Source organism: Nothobranchius furzeri, chromosome 14 (assembly GCF_043380555.1).
Source record: "Nothobranchius furzeri strain GRZ-AD chromosome 14, NfurGRZ-RIMD1, whole genome shotgun sequence".
Classification (NCBI taxonomy): Eukaryota; Metazoa; Chordata; class Actinopteri; order Cyprinodontiformes; family Nothobranchiidae; genus Nothobranchius; species Nothobranchius furzeri.
Genome location: NC_091754.1, coordinates 43,600,295 through 43,622,909, shown reverse-complemented (window position 1 = coordinate 43,622,909; position 22,615 = coordinate 43,600,295). Strand labels below are relative to the sequence as shown.

Sequence of the window (22,615 nt, the reverse complement as noted above, 5' to 3'; positions counted from 1 at the left end):
GAGATGCAGGCCAGTAAATTGGAGATGCATAATATTGTCCTTTTTTATCTGCATTTATCAATTTCAGATTGAATAATTGTATGATTTTATGAACTGGTGAACACACAGTCTCATATGGGTTACAAGCCTGTTCCAGAGACACGCTGGCCTGATGATTATTACTACGACAGCCTGGAGGAGCCAGAGACACAACAGGGACCCAAACAAGGAGCTGATAGTGCGTAAAATGGAAGCCCCAAACTGGCATCCCACTCACAAACGCACGCTGTCAGTTGTGCTCATTGAGCCAAAGCCGGAAACCATGCCGGCAGGAGTAACTTTGTCCGCTTGTCAGGCAGCCAGTGGTCGTACTTCCTGAAAGGGGGTACAGCAATTCCAATTTTAGCTCAGGCATAGATGTGCACCTGGAATGTTTCATTAGCTACCGTCAGATTGAGCAGCCAGTTTGGGGTATTATGGAATATGGTGTTAGTACAGCATCCAGACAGCAGCGGGTTTAAACAATCTAATATGATGTTCAGGCTCAGAAAATAACAGCAAGATTTGAATGGTCGTTGGAATCATTTGGAGAGTCCAATTTCATTAACTAGAAATTGGTCGACTTTTCATTCTATCAAGCTGCAAAACTCTAGTTGCCATGGTTACCAACACACTGAAGATGAGTTCCTATTGCTAAAGCACACACATTTGCATTTACTGGAGTTGGATTTCCTCACAGGCTGGGGAGAAATAAAGCAGAAGTTCAGGTTTAACTGCGGGTGTTTGTCCTCCGGGAGACCAGCCTTGTGTGGACGACTTAAAAAGAGAGTCAATTAAAGGATGCACATTAAAGCTGGAAAACAGCAATAGGTCAGAGTTGCAGCTCCAGAGTGAAACATAATTATAACTTCGAAATAATTGTTTACAGAAACAGGGATGTTTATGTCGAAATCCTCTCTCTATATTTATAATCCACATCAGGGGTTCCACATCTCAGCCTGTCACACATAGAACGAGCTGTTTAACTAGTCAGCAGGGTATCATTTACATGTATAACACACCCAAAAAGTTATTTATCGAAGAGACTTGGCTGTCAATCACCTTAACTTTAAGATGGGTTCACGGTCCATTTATTTACTAGCAGAGACAAATGGAGCTGGATCTGAATGTTAACCAGTGACAGAGTGTCACATCTGCTGCCGGCTCTCTTGTCTTCTCTGAGATGAACACAGAAGCCTGTCGTATTGCTGTGTTCCTGTTTCCTACCTAACCCCAATAGGAGCTGAAACCTTGTTTAAGTCAGGGTTGACGCTGGCAGTTTGGGATGTTTTGTACAAGATGGACCTGCCCTGATACTGAAGCTCCATTCTGGCTGATGAGCTGTTAGACTGTTCTGTTTTTTCTCATCACCACTGTTGGTTAGAAATAAAAAAAAAAAACAAGGAACAGAGATAATGTGATCTGAGAGGTAGATGACACTTTAGAGCCTTAGAGCAGTCTGATACTATTTAGGTTGATTTTTTTTGTTTATGTGGCATTTTGTTACAATTGAGTTCATTTTTGTGACTTTTAGCCAACTTGATATTTTAAACAATGGCTGGTGGGTTGCTTGGTAAATATTGGTGTAAATGTGTTATGAAAATAAAACGCATTGACTTTTTTCTTGTTTAAACCCATCAGTTCAGCTTAAAGCACATTGCTGCTATCTGAAAGCAGCTCCAGTCCCTTACATTTCATTCTGGTTTATGCAAACATCTTTTATAAATCTTCACACTTCCACTAGCAGATTACAGCTTTATAAAAAAAAAATAAAAGAAAACACAGAGCTGCTGTCAAATCTAAATGGTTCAGATTACTCGTTAGAATGAAACCTCCCACTTCTAAAAGCCCTTCCAGTTCAGAGTGTGTGCATTCATGGCTGACTGGTCTGAACAGGACCCAATTAGCCAAAGTGAATAAATCAAGATGAACAACAAGGGACACTGGAATTAGACATCAGTGCAGCTGTGATCCCCATAAACAACCATTTCTTTTCCCAGCCCCTAAATTCTCTGACAATTGAGCCAACTCAAATAGTAGAGAGGCGTGCCAACATCAAACATGCCCGAGACTCCAGATAAATACTGCTACTGTTCACTTGTTTGAACATTTCCACTTTACTGTTGTCTAATACAGTCGACCGGTCTCTTGGAAACACATCCAGTGTAGAAACAGAAGCTGCAATTCAAGTTTATTACTCAACGTGAGTTTCACGTCTGTGTTGGCATCAGTGGTTCTCAACCTTTTTTGACTCGTGGACCCCCTGAGTCAAACGTGTTGAGGATTCCCCAAAAGTAGAAGGTACAACTGATTGTTACATGAAAATAATTTCAATAAAAATCTTTAAGGCTGAACCATGTCTCACTTCCTGTCTGGCTCAATCCTCATGCAGGGTCCAGACTCCTTGTGGAAACTTTCTGGAGCTCTGTGTCTGCACCACAGCTGGTTTAAATGCTCCGATTGGACTCAATGATTTCTGATCCATGTGAAACTGGACCGTATCCATTCTGCATGTGGTCAAAGCGTCAGGCCCTCTCTCAGTAGCAGCTGCAGCCCTGCTCTGGTTTTTTCTTCATGTAATGTTTCTTAACCCTGGTTCTCAGCTACCCCATCCTACAGGTTTCAGGTGTTTCCCTGCTGCTACACACCTGATCTAAATGAATGAGTGATTAACAGGTTTCTGCAGCACTTGATGTCATCCTGAGAAGGCAATGCAGATATGTAAATCAGGTGGGCTGAAGCAGCATTAGACATGGTTATTACTGTAAACTAAAGCTTTTAATATAAAAAATGCATTTTAATTATTCAAATGTCACTGTGTGATATGAAACAAGACCCAAATCAACTAAAATCAGAGTAGAAAGGATATGGAGCATTTTCCCAGCGGCAGCCAGGTGCCTCTCGTTTGTCTGACTACTTTCATAAACTACTTTTAGGGCACAGAATTACTCTGTCTGGTGCTTTCAGCGCTGCACAGATGTTATGTAAATGTTAAAAATATAGCTTACCGCAACTTTTGTAAAGTTTCCGGTGCCACCGGGCGGGCAGCTGCAGCAGAGACGATCTCTGAAAAAAAAAATCTCTGGAAATTTGCTACAGGTTCAGATTACAGACCCATCAGTGTTTTGTTTGGTGATGGCTTCTCAACTGTTGCCAAGTGTGTCAAGGACTTTTGTGCTGCTGCAGAAGCATTGCTGTTGCCAGAACTGATTCATTTACCCGATGAGGGTAAATTTTGGGAGACAGCATCCTATTTTGAGAGCAGGTGGGGGTTGCCACAGTGTGTGGGTGCTATTGATGGCTCACACATACCCATCATAGCACCCAGAAACTTTCACACAGACCATTTCAACTGGAAAGGGTGGCACTCACTCATCTTGCAAGCTGTGGTTGATGGAAAGGGACTGTTTTGGAACGTTTTTGCAGGGCTTCCGGGGAGCATGCACGATGCGAGGGTACTGAGACTTTCCTCCATCTGGGATTTGGCAAGCCGTGGAAATCTCTTCCCTGACCATTCCATCCAAATTGCTGACATTGACTTTGGATACTGCATCCTGGGTGACTCTGCTTACCCGCTGCAAGACTGGCTTCTGAAACCATATACAGACACTGGGCGACTGACAGAGCAGCAACTCCTTTTTAACAAGAAGTTCAGCCTGGCACGTGTGGTGGTTGAAATGCCTTTGGTAGGCTGAAGGGAAGGTGGCGCTGCCTACTTAAAAGGAATGACTGTGATGTCAGTCTGGTGCGTTCCATGAGTCTGACCTGCTGTGCCCTGCATAATCTGTGTGAGAGCCATGGGGAGAATTATGACATTGTGTGGACAACTGACACAGAATACCCTGAACCTGTAGCAGCACCACCACCGCCACAAAACACAGATGTGGGAGGGAAAGCAAAGCGTGATGCTTTGATGATGCACCTTGTGGGGCAGCAGTGATTGAATTACATCCGACTGAATGTTTTGCCCAAATAAAGTTTTATCCACTCAGCAAATGTTTGACCTTTGAACTTTCTTTTATGCACCACCACCTAAAAATTGTAAACATGACCAAATATATTTCATGAGATTGTATTAAGTCAAGTGTGGACTGTACACATTTGAGCTTCTGATAAAGCTGACTTAAGCAATTGTTTTTATGCACATCCAAGGCTTAGCCATATGTCTCAAGTCTAGTTATTAAGACAAGTGCAAGTAAATATTTGGACTCTTGTTTACATTGCCTGACTGACAAAAGTCCTTATTAGCCAAGTGTGGAGTGCATATTTGAGCTTCTGATCCTTCTCTACACTCCTGCTGACATATAACCTAATCTTGTCTACACTGACACCTATCTGGTATTTATTCCTATATAAATCTCAAAGTTGAATAAAGCATGCTATTTTAGCACAAAGTTTTATATTGAAACTATAATTGGACCCTTCCACTTCACATTCTGTGAAAAGGACAATGATGGATTACACGTTGCCTTGTCAAACACTTTATTGCACCTCTAAGAAAAAAAATAAAAACATATTCAGGTCATTTAGTTGATTTTTATAGCGCAAACACCAAACTGTGCAGCACATCCAAAAAAAAGAGTTGTTGAAATCCCGCTGTGCCATCCTCTCCTCTCGTCTCCCCTCCCTCTCCTCTCGTCTCCCCTCCCTCTCCTCTCGTCTCTCCTCCCTCTCCAGGCGTCTGTCCTCCGCCTCTGACTCCATGTGCTGCTCCATTATACTGTTCATCCTCCTCGCTGTCTCCAGGAACCCCGCGTCACTCTCCACCAGCGTCTCCAACAATGGTGACACGCTGGTGCTCCCCCGCCTCCTTTTTCCTGAATAAACGCCAAAAAGATGTATATGTAATCACACGTGCTTGTCATATTTTGATGTTGTTGCAAATGAACTCACCGTAACGTGTGGTCTGTTGTCCACCGATGGAGCTGAGACGCTTGGGCTGCAGCTATGGCCGCAGTCGACAGATGAGGGCCCAGCGGTCACGTCCACGGTGTCGGGCACATCCTGGCTTTCATCAGCGCACAATTCCAGAGTTACCTCTTTTATAATGAGAAAACAATAAATAACTTATTATGCACAAACACAAATACTAACCGAAGTCGTTAATGGGCAAGCTAGGCTAGTAGGCATGCCACAACAAGCCTGTTGTTAGCCTAGCCTTTTGGTCGCACATCAGCGCTACCCAAAGCTAGCACAGCATTTTGTCTGCACTATAGTACAGTGTTGCACAAACGGAGGTCATATTATTAATTATGATAAGTGCTCACTCACCGTTGTTCAGGTCCAGTGTGAGCTGGAGTGGCTGTGTCCACGCCACTCTCCCGGCCATTACTCACTGGCCTCTCACCATAAATGGCGTCCATTTCGGCAAACCATTTCCAGTGCCGCCGGTCTGCCCCACTCCTGCTGTTGTGGTCCTTGACGGACCTGTACTCGGCTTATAGTTTTCAATTTTTTCGCCACACTGCTTAGAGTTGCATTCAAAGCCGTGGGTGGACATTGCCCGTGCAAGCCCCTGAAAAATCTTCTCATTCCGCACAGAACCATCCAGTTCGAGCTGGATTCTGTCGTCAGCAAGCAAAGAGAGGAATATTTTAACCTCTTCATTGCTCCAGGGGTTAGAAGATGAGGTCTGTGAGCACGGAGAAGACATGATATCGACGCTGAAGAACACAATCAAAAAATGGATACTTAAGATTGAGTTTGGCGCGATTCTGTGACATCACTACAAATACTAAATGTAAACACCGCAAGGCCAATCAGAAGATTTTTTTAAAGGGGAGTGTAACACATCACTTGACCAATCGGTGGAGAGTGGGCGTGTTGGGCCGGGTCGACCTGAAGCAGACCCCCTCGAGAAGAGGGCTGAGAATGAGCCTTGGTTGGCCCGGAAAAATACCAGGCCACCCAGATATGCAAACAACCTACGCTACCCGGCCCGGGCCGACCCGGTAGAGATGGGAATGTCCCATAAAACCCTCATCAGACTTCAACACATCCAGAATTCTGCTGCCTGTCTCCTAACCACACCCACTTCTGTGACCTCATCACTCTTGTCTCTTCATGACCTCCACTGCCTTCCTCTTCCTCAGAGCATCACACTGAAAGTCCTCCATTATCCAGCTCTACCCTACCCCATCCCTCTCCCTCCTCTTCCTCCCCCACAGGACCAAGCTCTGAACTTGGGGAGACTCAGCTTTCTCCATTACTGCCCCCCCCCACACACACACACACACACACACACACACAACCCCTCCATGACCCCTCTGACCTCTCCATCTTAAAAACTCTTGTCAAGAATAATTTCAAAACTGTTTTAAAGTTGATTTGTTATTGTTGGATAATCTGCCTGTTTAATCTGGACTTTTTACAGCATCTCTGAGCATCTAGAAAAGCACATTATGAATAAAATGTAATATTATTCAGACCCCTGACCTGTCCTACTGTGGTGTCCCAACTGAAGGCTGAGCTTCTGCTGGTACAGCTCCTAGGCTCACTGAGGCAGGTAAACCCCAGACCACAATATGGAGGCAATGCCTCAGGGTGGGAAGTAAAAAATAAATAAATGATGAAATAAAATATCTTTCCTCAGGTTTTAGGAACTATAAACATCCAGATATCTATGTCTCTAGATCACCATTTACCATATTCATGCATGTGCTTATTTTGTTACATGTCTGAAATAACAATCTTTGTTTCTGAACACAACATCCCAGCAGGGAGGAAGAGAAAACACGCTGATGTGCATTTGCTGGTTAACGTCAATATAAAGAAACATCAGCAAAGCAAAATATCACATCTGTCAGAAAACCAAGTTACCATGTAGTCCTTAAGAGTATTTGCATAGTCATATGTGTGTGTGTGTGTGTGTGTGTGTGTGTGTGTGTGTGTGTGTGTGTGTGTGTGTGTGTGTGTGTGTGTGTGTGTGTGTGTGTGTGTGTGTGTATGTGCGTGTACACCACTGTTTTTCAAAATCATTTTAGGGATTATTTACTGACAAAAATCTGTAGGTTTATTAAAATGAAGTATAAAAAAGATGTAGATCGCATCTGTTAGTGGTTCCTATTTCACATATTCATCAGTAAATGAACAAGCCAACCAGCCTGAAGCTGACCTACACCCACCTGAGAAGTACAAGTAAACAGGCTGAGCGGTTAGTGCTCGTTTGTGCTGCTTTGAATGTTCTATAAAATTAGTTGTAATATCTCAGAAACCAAAGTTCACCATCCCCCCAGAATGCACCAGAATAGTCTAATTTCTTAGTGCTTTATTTGTTCACATTTGTGCAGTCAGAATTATCGTTTGTGCTGTTGTGGTTTCTGAGATATTAGACAGACAGATTTTTATTCGGTCAACAACAACAATTTATCAATTTTACATAAAAGTAATCAAGCAACCGAAAAAAGGAATAGGTTGAAGCCTAGTGGATTATAATTAGCCTATCCTTAACTCCCACAGAGATAATCAAATCCTTAACCAAGAGAAAAAAAAATAGGGCTGATAGATAAGATGCATAACATTTAAAGAAAAAGCAATGATAAATCAAGAAATGAAATCAACACAAGGTTAGACATCAAACTAAGTTTCTATAACTTTGGAAGATGAAAATTTTTAAAATTTTCTTGAAAAATGACAAAGAATAATATTAGAAGTTTTACTTTGGGGCGATGACGTCACCAGCCCCCCAGGTAGCTTCAAAATGAACCGGACCAGTTTCATTTTTACTGCTATGTTTGTGCAAGTACAATTATCTGTTTGTGCTGCTGCGGTTTCTGAGATATTACAAGTTTAATTCTGGGGCATTGATGTCACCATATCCCCCGGACTGCACCAAAATGGACCACAATTGTCTATTTTTTGCTCATTTTAAATATATTTCAATCTTTTCCTAAATATTTTTTTCTATTTTACATGTTTTGTTTTTGTGAAGCGCCCCGTGATTTTTATCTTGAGAGGCGCTATAGAAAAGATCTTTTCTTCTCTCGCTCTCTTAATTCTTGCACTTAAATATTAATGTTCTGATTTTATTGAAAAACTTGTTCTGTAATAGTTCCTTTACTATTGTCATCAAAAACATTTAATCTCAACTCTGAGGCTGCTCTGTAAATAGTTTTCAAATAAACAATACACATGGCAACTTCTGATCAGACTTAAAATAACTTATTGATGTAAACCACACCCACTTCCGGTTAAACTACACCCACTTCTGGGTTAGGCCACGCCCACTCCGAGTACAGATACAGATACAGATAATTTAGATGGTTGAACAGATACAGATGGTGGTGTACTCGCTCATCCCTACCATGGACCCCTCATTGCTGTCTTGACTATTATTTGTGGTTAGCGTCAACCGGCACGGCCATGTTTGTTTTGCTTAGCCGGGCGCTTGATACTATTGTGAAAACTAAGTCCCACCCTACAGCACAGTACTGACACACGATCGGTATGGCCTATTTTAGGCCGGAGGTCAGACAGTTTAAATTGGTACAAGATGGATTCTACTGAGTTTGGAAAACTCCTAAATCTCATGAGAATTCATCTTGTAGTGCAAGGTTAGAGATTTACATCTAGAATCAGTTCTATCGCGTGAAATTTACTTGAGCCAAATCTGTTGGAGGTGGCACAATTATTTGAGGGGGCAATGCCCCTTTTTGCCACACCGTGGAGCCGGCCTCGGCTTGGTACCCAATGTATGATTGAGGAGTTGATGTTAACTCCCCTCTGACCTTGTGCCCTGGCTCCCCCTTGCCGTAGTATTTGTGTTGTATCTGAAGTGGTGATAGCAGTTGCCATTTGTGGATGTTGTTACACTGAGCTACCAGTTGTTTGGCTGTTAGTGTTGAGTGCGGGTTTCGAAGTAATTGTTCTTACTGCATTCTCTGCATGCAACCCCTCTGACTAGGGTTACTGGACTAGTAGCATTCCAACAGATCCACATTGTGACATCTAGAAACTAGCCATTAGCCTATGTTATTTGTGGAGATCAAACATCAGCATTGCAGAGCCAACCACGCCTCGTGTTACTTCAAGAAAGAGTCAAGTTTTATTAAAGTAAGAATTTATTTTACAATCCATTTAAAACATGACTACTGAATTAAACATTTAAGGTGAATGAGTGGAGCTAAGATGCTGAAGTAACCAAGGTGTAGATGTGATATGGATCAGAGCTTCCTTATCAATTAAGCTGAGTTCTGGTAAAATGAATTTGGAGTGCATTAAGCTTATGAAGTCATTTTCATTAAAATGCATCCAGACACAATCTCTCTGTGTGTTCTACTTGCCCTTTTGATGACCTTTGTCAGGATCTGGAAGTCGACGGAGGTCGGATGACCTCGAGCACCCAGGTCCAGGAGACCACATGGTAGCGACTTTCCCCGGTCCAAAAGATGTCGATCAGGCAGTACAGGATGGAACCAGCTTGCATCTCTTAAGGAGTGAACAGTTCAGCTTTGTTCTGCAGAAAGTTTTCCTCATCAGCTTTGCGGATGCAAAAAGGTTCTTTCTCGACGTGTAAAAATCTGGGATGTTTATGGAGTATTTGCAACAGTTGGCCAATCTGAGCTCTCTCCAGAACTTTCCAGTACTCTCCAGGACTGTTCAGAACTGAAGATCTCTCAGTCTGCTTTAGTTAGTTATTTGTTATGGTTTGGTCAGCCAATTAGAAGCTGACAGGAACGTGGAGGTTACCAAGGCAACAGAAACACGCCTTCTTAATATGGAGACTCTGATCTGGGTGGAAGGTCTAGCTATGTGAAATGAATTTAACTTAGCTGTACTTGTTATGGTTTTTGAGCAGTGTGAGCAGGTGTGAAGACCTTGTCGTCAAAACATGGTGAACACAGTCTATTAGATAATCTAAATCACTGAGTGGATGTTATGTTTAATGAAGCATTTCATTAAATTTTTCCCACAAGTAATAATAAGCAAATGTTTATTTAATGATTTAATAAATTAAAATTATATATATATATATATATATATATATATATATATATATATATATATATATATATATATATATATTTGCACAACTTTGTACATTTCAAATAGAAAAAAAATCTTGAGTTTGTTAACTGTAAATGCAGATTACCACCCCCTGAAGAGAAAATTGAGTTTTCTATAAACCTTTTTGATTTTCCTAATAAAAATTGTATTTGCCTGAAAATGTTTCCTGTATTTTATTATCATCATACACAGGATTTATGAAAGGAAAACTCACAAAATAATTAAGTAATAAATAATTAAGTAATCAATAAAACTTAAGTTTTCAGACAAGATTTTCATATTGATGATGTAATCTCTTAATAAATCCCACAAAACTAGATGGTACTAGACTAGTAGAAAAAGGTATCAGCACTACTGGTCCTGTATTTACTTGGTATTGGATCGATACCAAATTTTGCAGTAACATACAGCACTACTGTTAACACCAGAAGCAGGTTTGGACAAATCTAAGTCACAATTATACAAACGATATTTTGTTACAACATAATATATGTGCTCACACTTTGCAAGATACTGGTTAGTATTTTTTCTCTTTTTAGAGCAGCAACGAGAAGACCGAACTAAATACTGGCTGTTCATGGACCCTTAATGCTCATAAAGGACTATGAGATTGGGCTACAGGCCCAGGACAAAACGGGGAAACTAATAGAAGAAAATTAAATCGGGACATTAAGGAAAACTGCTACACTCCATGGAACTACAGCTGATGAATTCTATCCAACCTTTTTGTGGAGTGCTGTTGCGACAGTACAGCTGACTGAAGTGATCGCAAGGGAAACAGATGGTGCAGATACAGAGTGATAGTGAAATCAGCACCCTGTGCTGGTCTACAAGCCACTGAGAAACTGTGAACTTGGAGAAGACTTATTAGATACAAAGAGATTCTGTGTAAATACTCATCATTTGTTTTCTTCTGTCTACATAACAATGGACAATGCAGGGGCGGATTTAGGACTGAAGAAGATCTGGGGCTTAACACGCACACACACACACACACACACACACACACACACACACACACACACACACACACACACACACACACACACACACACACACACACACACACACACACACACACACACACACACACACACACTAGTCAACATCATATATATTTGTCTTGTACCACATAATTTTTAATCTGAAGCTACATATTAAGCATATTCAGGGCAGAGTATTGTTCCTGTTAATGTTTAGTGTGAGATGATAGTAAAAATTCCCTTTCTTTCTCCAACAACTTTACCTGATAGTAAGCTAACTTTAGGCAAACCAGCAGCACAACAAATATTTTCAAATAAGACTCACAAACCTGAGTCAACACCAGTCTCATCAAAGCTGGGGTTCTGTCGTGGTACTTTTTGTCTAAAAAACGTCCTTATGTCCATCTTCACTCATGCGTTTCAGGCAGAGAGTGTAGAAGAAGCCGGCTGCTGAAGGGCTTCTTCTTCAGTGGTGGAGGCTCAGGCAGGCTGTATACAAACTACTGCCAGCTGCTCCCTCTCTGTTGGACTTTGGTAATGCATGTTACTTCCGCGATTTAGATCCGGGGCTTTTCATAGAACATTCGGGGCTTGAACCCAAGTAGCCAGGCTTAACCCCGCCCCTGGGACAATGACTGATCTTTTGATCCTCAGGGAGCCATTCTTCGGAGCTTCCTCATTGGCTGATTCAAAGGTGGCAACCCCCTGGCCACTGATTTCCCTGCATGTGCATGTCTCTTTGAAAATGAATGGAGAGGCGATGTCACCTCTCGTGTGTGGAGCTCATTATGGCTGAGAGTGTGGTTAGAAGGTTGTAGTCCTGATTTGCAACACATTGCACCTTTGTTCGGTGAAGATTAGACCAGAAAACACCCTCTGTCCTACGGAGAACCTTGCTTTAAATCACTGGCCTCAACTTTGTTTTCAGGGAAATTAACATTTTGTTCTGTTTCTATCATAAACAAATCGATGTTTGTTTAAAGTGTAAATACAGAGATGCACCACAAAGTATGATTGTTTTATTTTGGCACTCGTAGAGCTACTCTAACTTCCTGCAGCTGCCACCTTCGTGTTGTTTTAGTCGTCTGTTCTAATGGGCCATTCCCATCTGTACCAGGTCGGCCCGGGCCGGGTAGCGTAGGTTGTTTACATATCTGGGTGGCCTGGTATTTTTCCGAGCCAACCAAGGCTCATTCTCAGCCCTCTTCTCGAGGGGGTCTGCTTCAGGCTGACCCGGCCCAACACGCCCACTCTCCACCGATTGGTCAGGTGATGTGTTACACTCCCCTTTAAAAAAATCTTCTGATTGGCCTTGCAGTGTTTACATTTAGTATTTGTAGTGATGTAACAAAATCGCACCAAACTCAATCTTCAGCATCCATTTTTTGATTGTGTTCTTCAGCGTCAATATCATGTCTTCTCCGTGCTCTCAGACCTCATCTTCTAACCCCTGGAGCAATGAAGAGGTTAAAATCTTCCTCTCTTTGCTCGCTGACGACAGAATCCACCGCGAACTGGACAGTTCTGTGCGGAATGAGAAGATTTTTCAGGGGCTTGCACAGGCAATGTCCACCCATGGCTTTGAACGCACCTCTAAGCAGTGCCGCAAAAAAATTAAAAAACTATAAGCCGAGTACAGGTCCGTCAAGGACCACAACAGCAGGAGTGGGGCAGACCGGCGGCACTGGAAATGGTTTGCCGAAATGGACACCATTTATGGTGAGAGGCCAGTGGGTAATGGCCGGGAGAGTGGCGTGGACACAGCCACTCCAGCTCACACTGGACCTCAGGACAACGGTGAGTGAGCACTTATCATAATTAATAATATGACCTCTATTTGTGCTACACTGTACTATAGTGCAGACAAAATGCCATGCTAGCTTTGGGTAGCGCTGATGTGTGACCAAAAGGCTAGGCTAGCTCCAGGCTTGTTGTGGCATGCCTACTAGCCTAGCTTGCCCATTAACGTCTTCGGTTAGTATTTGTGTTTGTGCATAATAAGTTATTTATTGTTTTCTCATTATAAAAGAGGTAACTCTGGAACTGTGCGCTGATGAGAGCCAGGACGTGCCCGACACCAGGGACATGAACGCTGGGCCCTCATCTGCCGACTGCGGCCATAGCTGCAGCCCAAGCGTCTCAGCGCCATCGGTGGACAACAGACCACGTTACGGTGAGTTCATTTGCAACAACATCAAAATATGACAAGCACGTGTGATTACATATACATCTTTTTGGCGTTTATTCAGGAAAAAGGAGGCGGGGGAGCACCAACTTGTCACCATTGTTGGAGACGCTGGTGGAGAGTGATGCGGGGTTCCTGGAGACAGCGAGGAGGATGAACAGTATAATGGAGCAGCACATGGAGTCAGAGGCGGAGGACAGACGCCTGGAGAGGGAGGAGAGACGAGAGGAGAGGATGGCACAGCGGGATTTCAACAACTCTTTTTTGGATGTGCTGCACAGTTTGGTGTCTGCTGTTGAAAAATCAACAAAATGACCTCAATGTTTTTATTTATTTTCTTAGAGGTGCAATAAAGTGTTTGACAAGGCAACGTGTAATCCATCATTGTCCTTTTCACAGAATGTGAAGTGGAAGGGTCCAATTATAGTTTCAATATAAAACTTTGTGCTAAAATAGCATACACCAGCCTTGGATATTTGCTTTATTCAACTTTGAGATTTATATAGGAATAAATACCAGATAGGTGTCAGTGTAGACAATATTAGGTTATATGTCAGCAGGAGTGTAGAAAAGGATCAGAAGCTCAAATATGCACTCCACACTTGGCTAATAAGAACTTTTGTCAGTCAGGCAATGTAAACAAGAGTCCAAATATTTACTTGCACTTGTCTTAATAACTAGACTTGAGACATATGGCTAAGCCTTGGATGTGCATAAAAACAATTGCTTAAGTCAGCTTTATCAGAAGCTCAAATGTGTACAGTCCACACTTGACTTAATACAATCTCATGAAATATATTTGGTCATGTTTACAATTTTTAGGTGGTGGTGCATAAAAGAAAGTTCAAAGGTCAAACATTTGCTGAGTGGATAAAACTTTATTTGGGCAAAACATTCAGTCGGATGTAATTCAATCACTGCTGCCCCACAAGGTGCATCATCAAAGCATCACGCTTTGCTTTCCCTCCCACATCTGTGTTTTGTGGCGGTGGTGGTGCTGCTACAGGTTCAGGGTATTCTGTGTCAGTTGTCCACACAATGTCATAATTCTCCCCACGGCTCTCACACAGATTATGCAGGGCACAGCAGGTCAGAATCATGGAACGCACCAGACTGACATCACAGTCATTCCTTTTAAGTAGGCAGCACCACCTTCCCTTCAGCCTACCAAAGGCATTTTCAACCACCACACGTGCCAGGCTGAACTTCTTGTTAAAAAGGAGTTGCTGCTCTGTCAGTCGCCCAGTGTCTGTATATGGTTTCAGCAGCCAGTCTTGCAGAGGGTAAGCTGAGTCACCCAGGATGCAGTATCCAAAGTCAATGTCAGCAATTTGGATGGAATGGTCAGGGAAGAGATTTCCACGGCTTGCCAAATCCCAGATGGAGGAAAGTCTCAGTACCCTCGCATCGTGCATGCTCCCTGAAAGCCCTGCAAAGACGTTCCAAAACAGTCCCTTTCCATCAACCACAGCTTGCAAGATGAATGAGTGCCACCCTTTCCAGACTCCAGTCATTTTGTTCTCTCCAGACACAAGAAAGTTTAGGCCAGTATATTTGAGCTCTGTTTAACAGGTTATGGGCCCAGTCTCATTGATGTTTGTGCAAGTTTGTGTGAGTAGCCACTGCAAGCCAGTTTGTTTGCAAGTTTTTGGAGTACTACCACCATGAGTGAAAGGACAAGTTCACGTTGGTCCCGACTTGTGTTTGATGGAGATGAAAAAAACTACGAACCGTGGGAGACAAAGTTTTGGGGCCATCTGTGGTTGCAGAAATTGAAGGACACAATTTTAAATGGGCCTGATGAGGATCCGGACGCAGAAGTACAGGCTGAGGACGCAGGGAAGAATGCTGAAGCATATACCGAATTGATTCAGTTCCTTGATGACAAAAGTTTGTCCCTGGTCATGCGAGAGGCTGCAGATGACGGGCGTGGTGCACTCAAGATTTTGCGGGACTATTATGCTGGCAAGGGGAAGCCCCGCATTGTTAGTCTGTACACAGAGTTCACTGCCTTGCAAAAGATGAGCGGCGAGAGTGTGACAGACTTTGTCATACGGGCTGAGACTTTAATCACAGCGCTGCGGAATGCTGGAGAAATATTGAGTGATGGACTATTAGTTGCAATGGTTTTGAAGGGCCTTCCAGAATCATTTAAGCCTTTTTCCATTTTTATCACTCAAAGTGAAGAGACTCTCTCTTTTGCAGACTTTAAGACAAAGTTTCAGAGTTATGAGAGTACTGAGAGTATCTGCACAGCTGTGGCTGATGACAACGTCTTAAGGGCCTGGGCATCACCAAGGAAGGCCTGCACTCCAGCAGAAGCAAGGGCACGGGGTACTGAAAGCAAGGAAATTGAATGTTTCCGTTGTGGCCAGAAAGGACACAAGGCAAGACGGTGTCACCGTGGTCAACAGCGGTACAGCCAAGGAAAGAATACTGCATGGCGGGGAGGACAGAAACAGCAGCAGCAAGATAACTCACGTGGAGTGTACGGGGAGATGGACGACACCTTTATCTTCAAGCTGGTGACCAGTGATCGTCGATCGAAGGGTGGTGCCACCAGAAAAGGGTTGATGGTTGACACCGGTGCAACATTGCATATCATCACAGACCTGGCCAAGTTCAAGAGTTTTGATGACTCATTCCAGGCTGAGATGCACTGCATAGAGCTGGCAGATGGCACGAGGTGCAAGGGGGTTGCCGAGCGGAGAGGAGAAGCAAAGGTGTGCCTGGTTGACAACAAGGGGTGGCACCTCGCAGCTAGACTGAAACAAGCACTGTATATCCCCACTTATCCCCAATACATCTTCTCTGTGAGAGCTGCAACTTCCAATGGGGCAACGGTGATCTTCAAGTAGGGTGAAGACATCCTGCAGTACAAAGACGGTACATGTTTTCTCATTCATGAATATAAGAGCCTGTTTTATTTGCCTACTGTGCCACAGAACAATGACTGTGATGATACATCTATGAGTTGTTATGATATCCAGACGTGGCATGAGATTTTGGGACACTGAAATTTTGACGATGTTCAGAAGTTAGAGAGCGTTGTAGTCAGTATGTCAATAAAGGGCAAAGTATCCAAGCCTATGCAATGTGAAGTGTGTGTTCAAGGCAAGTTCACTCAGAGCAGGAACAGGAAACCTGATGTGAGGGCCAAGTCAGCTTTAGGGTTGGTGCATACAGATTTGGCAGGCCCCATTGAGCCTAAGTCCAGAGAAGGCTATAGGTATGCTCTGTTCTTTATTGATGACTACTCAAGTGCAGTGTTTGTGTACTTTCTGAAAAACAAAAGTGACACAGTGGAAGCCACAGAGCGGTTCTTAGCTGACACAGCCCCATATGGTAAAGTAACATGTATCAGATCTGACAATGGTACTGAGTTTACTGGGCTAAGTTATCAAGCACTACTTCGTGAGAACAGAATCAGACATGAGACATCAGCACCATACTCACCACACCAGAAGGGTACTGCTGAGCGGTACTGGAGAACTCTTTTTGACATGGCTAGATGTATGCTCTTAGAAAGCCAGTTAACAAAGGAGCTATGGCCATATGCAGTCCAGACAGCAGCAGTGGTGAGAAATAGATGTTTCAATAATCGTACCAGACAGACACCTTACTTTATGCTGACAGGAAGGAGACCCAATTTGTCTAGGATGCAGAAGTTTGGTACTGTATGCTATGCCTATAGGCAGGACTGGAAAAAGCTAGACCCAAGGTCTGACAAAGGTATTTTTGTTGGCTATGACAAAAACAGTCCAGCCTATATGGTCTATTATCCTGACAGTAGAAAGGTGATGAAACACAGACTGGTGAGGTTCATCTCAAATGATGGACAGGAGACTGTTGACATGTCTGATGAAGATGAAGTTTGTGTAGAGTGTAGTACAACCAGACCTGACCCTGATGAACATAAGCAGTTTGACATCCCAGAGACTAGGCAAGACCTAGATCAGATAAGCCTGCAGCCGGCTGAGGTCAAGCTAGAATCAGTTTCCCCACAGAGATACCCTAGAAGGGAGAGAAGGAGGCCAGACTTCTATGGGGTGGAGCGGGATCAGGCTCAGATCAACATTGATTACTGCTACAAGATGGTTTCCAACATACCTCAAACTTTCAGAGAAGCCGTAGCTCCATCCAACTCAAGAGAGTGAGTAGATGCAATGGATGAGGAGATTAGATCATTGAGGGATAACCACACATTTACTCTGACCACCCTACCTGAGGGAAAGAAAGCAGTGGGGGTCGATGGGTGTATTCTATCAAAAACAATGCTGATGGATCTGACAAGTATAAAGCCCGTTATGTTGCCAAGGGGGTATAGTCAGGAGAAGGGTATAGATTATGGAGAGACCTTTTCTCCTACTGCTAACCTTACCAGTTAGAGTGTTAATGCAGAAAGCTGCTCAGGAGGATCTGATTCTCCATCAGATGGATGTTAAAACAGCCTACCTACATGCACCGATTGATTGTGAGATTTACATGGAGCAGCCAGAAGGATATGATGTAAAGTCTCAGACAAATGAAAAACTTGTGTGCAAACTTGAGAAATCATTGTATTGCTAAAGCAATCAGGTCGAAACTGGAATAAAATGTTACATGACTATCTGTGTGAACACACCTTTGTACAGAATCCAGCAGACCATTGTGTTTACAAAAGAGAAACGGAACATGAAAAAGTAGTAATATTGATATGGGTGGATGACTTGATTATTGCTGCTAGTGATGAGAGAGCCTTAAAAGCTGTTAAAGAAATGCTTGCAGAGGAGTTCCACATGAAAGATTTGGGAAGATTGAAAACTTTTCTAGGTATCTCCTTTTACCAGTGTGATGGAAGTGTGACTATGTCACAGCACAGTTATGTTGGCAAACTGCTTCAAAGGTTTGACATGCAGGATTGTAAACCCAGGTCGACACCTTGTGAACTGAAATTAAATTACACTGATGGTGATGAAAAACTGAATGATCCCAGGAAATACAGAGAGGCAGTGGGAAGCCTAATCTACCTGACAACATGCACTAGACCTGATCTGAGTTATATTGTCAGCAAGATGTCACAGTATTTTAGTGAGCCAACAGAAAAGCAATAGATAACTGTAAAGCATGTACTGAAATATCTGAAAGGCACAAAAGACAAGATCCTCTGTTACAGGAAATGTGGTGAAGGGTTAAGCTTGTTAGCTTACAGTGATGCAGACTGGGCCGGTGACACAAATGACAGACGGAGTACATCTGGTTATTGTGTTAGCCTATGTAGGAATGGTCCTCTGATTTCTTGGAAAACCAGAAAGCAGCCAACTGTTGCACTGTCAACATGTGAGGCTGAGTACATTGCATTGGCTTACACCATACAAGAGTGTTTGTATTTGACTCAACTGCTTGAACATCTAAATGATCAGTGTGATTTGCCTGTTATCTTTGAAGATAACCAGGGCACAAATATGCTGGCAAAGAATCCTGTTCAAAGACAGAGGTGCAAGCATATAGATATCAAATACCAGTTTGTGAGATCAACTGTTAACAATGGTGAAGTGTTTTTGGAGTATTGCACAACGGATCAGATGGTAGCTGACCTTATGACTAAACCAGCTACAAAAGGGAAACTGTTTACCTTTTCCATGTTTCTGTTTGGGGAGCAGCCAAGCGAAGATGCAATGTAGTTGGTTTTCATGATGTTCCTATGTTTGTTTTGTTTTGTTTTGTTGATTGTGAATAATGTGTGAGCAATTGGGGGTGTTAACAGATTCAGTGACTGATGATGGTGCTCCCAATTATTGTTCATTCCTTACAGGTGTGTTTGTCATGTGATCATGTCATGTGCTCTCCTATTTAAGCTGCACCTGTACCAATAAACGAGTGATTGAGTGTCCTCATTGCATCCAGACTCCAGTCATGTTTGTTCTCTCCAGACACAAGCAAGTTTAGGCCAGTATATTTGAGCTCTGTTTAACAATAGCCACAATCTTCCTCAGAGGCACACACTCACGTAGTGATGGGTAGATGAAGCCTCATGAAGCGTTTCAGCACATTCCCCAAATAGTATTGAAACTGTGTCGACACAGTGCTGCTGTTTTGCTCTATAATGACACCTACTGGACTTTAAATATCATTGCAGGCAACATACTGGAGACACAACAGACGCTGATTCAATGACCTAATCATACTTGTATACACTGTAAGCTATTGTAGGCCTACTTCATAAGTTATTATTTTAAACTTCTAAATTTAAAATCTATACACCTCAAAATATTCTGTGAATGATACCAAGTGACAATTAAAGTGACAGTGCTGTGAATGTGATATTACCCATTTCAGTGTCATTGACTCAAGTTTTTTTTATTTTTATAAATTTTTATTAAGAAAAATAAGTTTATCCAATGTGTTGGCATTTAGTCTATTACGTTTTTTGGACACTATTTCACCAGCTTTCGAAAACACACGTTCACAGGGCACAGAAGAAGCTGGGGTACACAAAAACTGTAAAGCCAGGTGGAAAAGGTGTGGGTAGGATGTCTTCCGGTTCCCCCAGTATGTTAATGGATCTTCTTGTCTTGAAATGTTTCCCTCTGCTAAGTAGCGCTGGACCTCAATGACCGAGTCAGCTGTTGCATTGGTGGTTTGTCTGCCAACCTCTTGATCAAGCTGCTGCCACAGATTATCTGAAATAATAAAAAATACATAGAAGTTTTAGTTTTTGTTAGCAACAAAACAAATGTGAAAATAAACTGATAATACTGAACAACTTGCCTGAAGTGGGTAACTGCTCTAATGAAGGTCCAGGCTGTGGCTCAGATGTTGTGTGACCAATTACTGCAGCACACTCCATTTTCAGGCGATTGACAGCCTCACTACACTTGGAGGAACTACGAAATCCAAGTGTTTTAAATCTGGGGTCTAAAAGTGTTGATAGGGTCAACACACTTAATGACTCCAGAATGGAAGCAGTGTCTGTGACGCGACGTCTAAGTTGGTCATGGAGATGTGTGGCTGCTTGTGTGTGTAGATGTAAAGAGTTCCGCTCAAGTGCACAATTTAGCATTTTCATCATCGGGATGACCTTTGATCCTGAAACTCTCCTCTCCTCAGACAACTCCACTGTGGCCTGATGGAAAGGGGCCAGCCCAAGAAGTGCTTCCCTTAAGATGTTGAACTCATCAGCTGTGAGTGGAGTTAAATCTGTTTGGAGAGAGGCAAGAGATACCCACACTGCTTCTTTCTCATCATGTAGCCGTGACAGCATCTGATATGTGCTGTTCCAACGTGTTGGTACCTCAGTGACAAGTTTCAAGGTGGGCCGTCCCATCTGTTGCTGCACTTGAGCTAGCTTCTCTTTTGCTGTGGTGCTGGATCTGAAGAATGATACAATTTGCCTAGATTTGTGTCTTATGGATGAAAGTTCAGGGATCTGATCACAGGATTTTTTGACTATTAAATTTAGTTTGTGTGCAATGCAGATTGAATGTCGAATTTGAAGAGTTCGTGTTGCTGCTATCATGTTTGGTGCTGCGTCGGTCACAAGACACCTTACCTTATTTGTTATGGCCCAGTCGTCCATCATGCCCCTTTTGACTTGGGCCAGATTGTCAGCAGTGTGACTTTGTGGAAAGTGTTTGACTCCCAACACAGATGTACAGAACTGCATATTATCATTGATGTAGTGACAGGTAAGAGCTAAGTAAGCCTCCATGTTCAAGGAGGTCCACATGTCAGCTGTTATACTCACTGCCACAGCTTGCTGTACTTCCCTTTTTACTCGTTCGAGTTCCTCCGCATGCTTTTTGGCCATCATTTCCTTAACCGTCTGAAAATGAATCAAAATCAAATTAGTCTAGTACTTAACACATTAATTAGACCACCTGTCACTAAAGCAAGAAAAACATCCAGCTATGAAGTTCTCTGTGTTTTGCCCTGTTGAATAGAAGGTAGGAATTTAAAACTGAATCCAGTTTTATACCCAAATGTGAGCTGACACACCGGACAGAAATTATTCAAGCATGCATGATATTTGAATCACAAGTGTTTATTTTTGTTTGCTGTGTCATAAACCTTAAATTAGACGATGGTCTAATACATTTGTTAAGCACTGTATATATTACATGAGTAACAGCAGCTATCTGAGACATTGTGTATACAAACCTTTCTGGTTGGCAAAACGTAAGATGGATCAAGGGCCTGAATCAACCCCCTGAACCCCTCACTCTCCACAATACTCAAGGGTTGGCAGTCCTTTATAATAAAATTCAGGACTGCTTGGTCCAGAGCAATCTTCCTAGATTCTAGATTTCAAAATAATAAAACATATATTAGTAAAACAACTGTGACAAAGCACGCCCAGTGTCTATATAGGTCTACCTGTGTTCGTTCTTGGTGTATTTGCTTCCTCTTCGTTTTCATGCTTGACTCTGTAATGTCTCAGCATTGAGGAAGTGCTCTTATTTGTATAAGACAACTCGGCTGAGCAGATCCGACATTTAACCTAATTAAATTAAATAAATAATTTACACTGAGAGTCAGTCACATTGCTATTTTCAACTCTGACAGATGCGCAGAAACAAGGAAAGACAAACACGTACCTTATTTGCTGTTAAAAGATCAAAATGATCCCATACAGCAGAAACTTTTCTTTTCCTCTGGCTCCATTTTCTTGATGTAAAGAGGGATGTCTTGTTTTATCTTTGAAATGGTAATTTTTTCGCGGCGACTCATCCCGTTGACAGATGCAGAGTCGATACCTTATAAACACAGTTTGGCGCCTCGGCAATGAGCGACACAGCAGCAGTGTTGGTCACGTGACTTTTTCTTAAAGCAACACACGCATCGACACTGATCGACACAGGTTTCGCTCCATGAGCTTGACACATGCGCCTGTGTGTCGGTGTTGCTGGACCCATCACTACACTCACGGAAGAAAGTGTCTTTTCGCTGCAATGCTGGCCGCAGTTCGTTGCACAAGAAAATGAACGTCTCCTCAGACATTCTGAAGTGCTTCAACCACTGCGCTTCCATGTAACGAGGCACGTAATTATCCCACCAGTCAGAGGATCGGTTGAGTGACCAGATTGCGTGTCTGCGGCTGGAGCCTTCCAAAATAGCCATCTAAAACAAATGAAACATTTTATTAACTTGAAGTGTATTAAACACGCACGTCAGAATTAGAATTTTACCAATTACCAGGATGCGTCATCTGCGTTGTTGTCGTACTGCTTCAGAATGGCTTCCAGCATGACTCGGCAACGCTTTGCAGATTTAATCCTCCTCTCATCCCTCCTCAGCTGGCCAAGCCGACGCCTTTCGGCCTGTCTAGCGCGGAGTCTGGCCCCCAAAACGAGCCACAAGTGCAGAACCATGAAAAATAACACCACGAAGTTCTCCATTGTTTCCAACACTACACACGTATCAACACAGGGCGGCTCAAATGGTT

The 22,615-nt window shown here is 42.7% G+C and overlaps 1 protein-coding gene across 1 annotated transcript; it reads right to left on the bottom strand.

The window, feature by feature from the left end:
- Nucleotides 1-18,907: 18,907 nt before the first annotated feature.
- Nucleotides 18,908-22,067, bottom strand: LOC129155507 (E3 SUMO-protein ligase ZBED1-like). Its single transcript, XM_070544503.1, has 4 exons — nucleotides 21,768-22,067; nucleotides 21,547-21,670; nucleotides 21,331-21,470; nucleotides 18,908-20,995 (listed from the first exon to the last, which is right to left on the bottom strand). Exons 2-4 carry the CDS (start codon nucleotides 21,611-21,613, stop codon nucleotides 19,892-19,894), a joined length of 1,311 nt encoding a protein of 436 aa, XP_070400604.1. The 5' UTR covers nucleotides 21,614-21,670; nucleotides 21,768-22,067; the 3' UTR covers nucleotides 18,908-19,891.
- Between the last annotated feature and the right edge of the window lie 548 nt (nucleotides 22,068-22,615).

Bases quoted from the DNA above. Each gene is read 5' to 3' on its own strand.
- LOC129155507 (XM_070544503.1), bottom strand. From the start codon at position 21,613: ATGCTGAGACATTACAGAGTCAAGCATGAAAACGAAGAGGAAGCAAAT. The intron at 21,471-21,546 runs GTAGACCTATAT...TTTGAAATCTAG, and splicing joins TACACCAAGAACGAACACAG to AATCTAGGAAGATTGCTCTG. The intron at 20,996-21,330 runs GTTTGTATACAC...ATTCATTTTCAG, and splicing joins ACGTTTTGCCAACCAGAAAG to ACGGTTAAGGAAATGATGGC.